At 44.7% G+C, this 5,067-nt stretch overlaps 1 protein-coding gene across 1 annotated transcript in view; it reads left to right on the top strand.

Annotated features, from left to right (window-relative positions):
• UNC5D (unc-5 netrin receptor D) overlaps nt 1-5,067 on the top strand; it is a 228,518-nt gene that overhangs the window by 137,417 nt on the left and 86,034 nt on the right. Inside the window, exon 8 of the mRNA XM_015565272.1 lies at nt 4,016-4,048. Coding sequence (XP_015420758.1) covers nt 4,016-4,048 — 33 coding nt within the window. The remainder of the gene's footprint in view (nt 1-4,015; nt 4,049-5,067) is intronic.

Raw genomic sequence — 5,067 nt, 5'->3', positions numbered from 1 at the left:
AGGCATGAATCCTCTGGCAGAGGCGTCAGGCCTGGGCAAGGGTCCGATCCTGCGATTGGAGATTGATGGGGATCAATGCCTGAGGGCTCCCAGTATATGAGAGGGGGCAGGCTGGGCTGAGGGATCCCCCCACCCCCACCCAGTGCACGAATTTTGTGCACCGGGCCTCTAGTCTCATCATAATAATCAAAGAGTATTATGCTAATTAAACCAGACAGTCCAGATGTCCTTTCGGACGAAGCTGGGGCTGCAAGGGCTCAGCCCCTTGCATGAATTTTGTGCATCGGGCCTCTAGTACAGATATAAAATAAAGTGAAAAGGCCTGGACTTGTATAGATAACCTAAATGACACATGATAATTTAAGACACTATTAAAATAAAAAAAAAACACTCCTGTGCCTTTAGCTTATAAGTACACAAATAATAAGACTGAGTTTTAATTACTCATTATCAATGTCCATTTACCCAGAAGGTACCTCTCGTTTTACATTAGATCTTTGGAAAATGGTTTTGATGTTCACAAACTGAAGCTCAGTTGGCTCAAAATTACATTCTCTATCTTCAGAATACAAAAGGGATACTTCTGGACCCATCAGATACCATAGCTACCCCAAAGCCTCCTAGGGAGGCAGAGACCAAATGAAGTTCAGTACACAAATCCCCAGATGTGTTGCCAGGAAGTGGTGGTGCCCTCAGTAATTAACAAAAAACACAAACCCCAATTAATCAGGAGCTCTTGGAGTGGAGCCCAGGCATGGGCATTTTCTTTTAAAAATAAGCTCCCCAGGTGATTCTCATGTGCAGCCAACATTAATGAAACTATGGCCCTAATGGATTAATTTACTAAGGGGTCGTTTGAACATGGCCTTGGAGAGAGGTAAAATCAAAGTAGAGAGGATGTGGTTGACCAAGGCCAAGTGGATGCATGGCCCTCAGCCTTGTGAGAAAATGGTTATGCAAACAGAATCAACGGACATGGAGAGTGGGGTGGGCAGTCCTTGCAAAGATAGTGAGGTTGATGGGAAGCCCTCTCTCAAGCTCGTGGATTAGAGGCTGTTCAGACATTTGAAGATGGGGAAATGCTGTATGCTAGCAGGTTGCTGACATGAGACTGGTATTTCACAAAATACAGCAGGACCCAATTTTGATGCTGATGCTTGCGGACTAAAGCTCTCCTGGGCACCAGAGTCGTCCAGCCTTTTCCATGAGAGTCTGTACGCTGACCCACAAGACTCACTGGCCCTTCGCTCAACAAATCCCCCGGTCCAGCACAATCCCTTGGAATAAATTTGGCTCTGCTCTAGGAAATCACGTCAAATGGATTTCAAATGGAATGTCATTGCTTGTTATTCTGCTGATTTATGGTGGGTGAAAGCTAGGGAGCCTGGGAGGGTCTACTGGTCCCTGACCATTTTTATCCATATCAGGAAACTGAAGTTTTGACTTAGCCTCATAAAGCAGCCACAAGGGCCTTCACTCCCTTCCCAGCACCCCAGAAACGCACGAGAACGTGGGGTTGGGACTCATCTCCAAGAATCATGCAGTTGTTTTTTTACTCTGAACAAGTGACAAGGATGATCCTATTGATAACATGTTGAAACCATAATATTAGTTATTAGCTACCATTTATTGATGCTTCGCCTGTGCCAGCCCTGTGCTGCACACTTCACGTTCATCATGTGTAGTCGCCAGCATCCATCTTCAAGGAAATTATCATTCGCATTTTACTTTGGAGAAGGACACGGAGACCACATAGATAGGATACAAACAATTAAAGATTTAAATCCTGTCTGGGCTCTGCGAGTTTGCACTAATCCCACAACGCCACACTGCTAATAGTGAGGACACCAGAGCTGTTTCAGTGGGGAAATGCCCACTCCTGTCCATGGGCTTTGTGGCCTGAGTCCTATCTTGGGACCTTTGCCCTGGGCTTGTCAGCCTCATTCACTCTTTTTCCTGCAGAGCTATACCCAGTGGAACGCATCACCCTGTTTTTTTCACAGCCTGGCTATATTCAACTTTATTTTTCTGGGGAGTAGTTATATATAGCACCCGTTTTTAATGGAGCTTCATTTTGCTACCTGGCATAACCTCCATCCCTGTGGTTTAGAAGGAAGATAATACAGTTGAGCTCAGCCAGGGTCCTAAACAGATGTTCTGCGTGTCTCTCTGTGTAGTCCTAGCAATGCATCACGTTAGATGGCTCAGCCCGGCCTGCCAGCATCGCTGTGCCCATGCCAAGTGCTGTCAGATAGCATGCAATACGCAAACACTGAGGTTAGGTTCAGACCTCACCGTCGTTTTATTCTAATTCTTGCGTGCATTAGCATCTGGACTCCGCCAGGCGTCACCTGCTCTGGGGAAAGCTGGTGGCGTTAAATTGATGTGATAAGCTAAATGTGAATATTGTGCTGTTTTAAGAAACCTGACTATAAAATTCTGAATATGAGCATATCAACTTGAACAAATTCTTATCTTTTATAAGGATTGTTCATTGAAAGAAAGATTTGCCAGAAATTGCCTTTTGCAAAGATGGAAGGCAATGGGGAAAATTAAGAAAATATTAAGAACTTTCCCCATATATTGAAGAAGAAAAAACGGTGGCCTATTGGCAAGAGTGTGATTTACGTGCAACTCTTAACAGCTACTCCCTTAACAAATCAGATGGCAAAACACACAGGAGATGTACTTAAATCACACTGCCAGGGCTTTCTGTCAAAACCAGTATTAAGTGAAGGACTGGGTTAGGGTAAGAATTCCATGAAGAATTCCGAGTAGAGCTGCATCTATCTGCCTGGGAGGGGTTATGGTGCAGTCAGTGAGATGATATTTATGAAGTTCTCAAATGTGTACTGCACTAGGTTTGATTCGGTTAAAAACTAATCCAAAATGACAGTGTCTCACCCCAAGCATGGCTTGCCTTCAGGCAAACGGAGGAAGGGCGCTGCACAAGGTGACCTCGCAAGGTCCCCCGATCACAGTGTGGTTCTGTGACCGCCTGGCAGCAGCCTCAGTGCTTGCAGTCCGACTGTTCCATCTGAGCCCTTGAAAGGACTAGTAAGAGGGCTGACTTGCCATGCACATCTTCTGGAGCCTTGGCCTTGGTGTCTGAAATGTGGGCTTCCCAGGTTTCTGTATTGCGGCAGAGCCCTTGGCAGGGATGGGACCAGGCAGGGGGCATGGGGAGTGGAGAGGCTGTGGTATAAAACAGCGTTAAGTCCCAGGTGCCCGGTCTCATGGTGATTTGGAAGATTATTGCAGGGTTATTCGGTGATGGGAGACAGGACAGGAGAGGGTAGATGGAAGGCAATGGGGAAAATTAAGAAAATATCTCACCTGGGCTCTGGCTCCTGTGGCCCTGCTTCAGTAAAAGTCTGAATGTCTTTTCTCTGTTCCCATCTCATCTGACTGCTTCACTGCTCAACACCATGGCTGTAAAATGACACCTTTCCATTGAGAGAAACTGTGCATGTTTTAACAATTAATAGAGATCTGAAATCAAAAAGTGTGATTTCTTAAAACATGCCCACAATACCGCATGCAGACCTAAGGAGAATGCATAAACAACACAGTTCGGAGCTTTTTATCCAGGCCACGATAACCGCCGACCAAGGCAGGATCCCTTTAAATATTTATTCACTGGTTCATTTTTCTCCCATATATAGTGAAATAGCATCCCTTACCTGAGCCGTCTTCTGGCTGTATATATAAAAAGGGGCAGGCTGCAAGCTCACAGCTCTCATCATGCAGATCAAAATCTAGCAAATGCAACAGAAAGAAACTCTAGTAAGCCTGAGGAAAAAGAAAGGAATGAGGCGATCATCCTAAAAAAAGATTGCAAAACAGGAAAATAAAGAAATAGAGCAAAAAGCAGAAATACTGACAACATAATCCATATACTGTCTGTGAAAATAGACAAAATGTTCCTTAATAGAGATAGACCAAATGATATAGGAAATATATCTGCTCCATGTAAATTTATTAAATGCAACTTTTTTCTCTTTCTTTCTTTTAGATAAAAAACCTCTTCATGAGATAAAACCCCAAAGTAAGTTCTTTTTCCTCTTGTGACTATAATTTATTCTCATAGCTACTGCCTTACTGTTGTATTTGCTCAGGAGCCAAAGGAACTGAAGTTTGCACGCAAGATCCAGGGCTTTTGGGGCTTGTGCTCATTGGGTTTGGAGTCACATATCAGAGGTTTAAATCAGAAAGAAATATGCACACCCCTCCCCTCCCTCAGAATAAAAGTAAATCTCTCCTGCTTCCGCCTGCCTGTAAGTCCATTTCTCTACAACTGTCATCTAGAATTCTCATTTCTGAGGAGATTTACAGCATTACAATTAATAAATACTTGTCAGCACACACTTTCATGAAAAGCAACTTGTAACTACACGCCTCTCCACCCAGGAGGAGGAGGGGGCGCCTGAGAGGCAAACTGTGAAATCCATAGCAAGGGGGTACATGAGGAACCAGTGTTCCACAGTACAACTCTCCGAAATTGAAAATTAGAGGGTGGTGCTGGCTGGAGCCCTGTAATTACAGGCTGGCTTCCTGGGAGGGCCTTTGTATTATCTCTATCTTATGCAGGTGGTAGATTTGGGGGAAGGAGCAGAGATTGAATGGGTGGCAGTTCCGCATTCGATCCTATGGTTCAGGCCTTGACTGACCTTAAGAACCATAGAGAGGACTTTTTAAAAATCCCAACTCCTAGGCTATTCCCCAAACCAGTGTATTCATAATGGGGGCGGGGGTTTAGACCCCAACAATCTCTAGTTTTCAAAGCTCCCCAGGTGACTCCAGTGTGCAGCTAGGCTTGAGAACCTCTGTCTTAGAAAAATATTTTACAAAAGGTAGATCAGGGACCACATGCATGAGAATGTTGGGGTGTGGTGGGAGCTTGTTAAATATGCCCCACCTCAGAATAGAACAAATTAATTGGAATCCCTGGTACAGGGCGACGGGCACTAGGGAATCTATATTGTAATATGTTCCCCAAATGATTCTCCAGGGTCCAGAAGTGTGTAAAGCAAGCATCTCAAACTCACGGCCCATTGGGCCGCATGG

The sequence above is a fragment of the Myotis davidii genome, unplaced genomic scaffold, assembly GCF_000327345.1.
Source record: "Myotis davidii unplaced genomic scaffold, ASM32734v1 scaffold93, whole genome shotgun sequence".
Taxonomy (NCBI): Eukaryota; Metazoa; Chordata; class Mammalia; order Chiroptera; family Vespertilionidae; genus Myotis; species Myotis davidii.
This window is presented reverse-complemented; position numbering and strand designations above follow the sequence as displayed.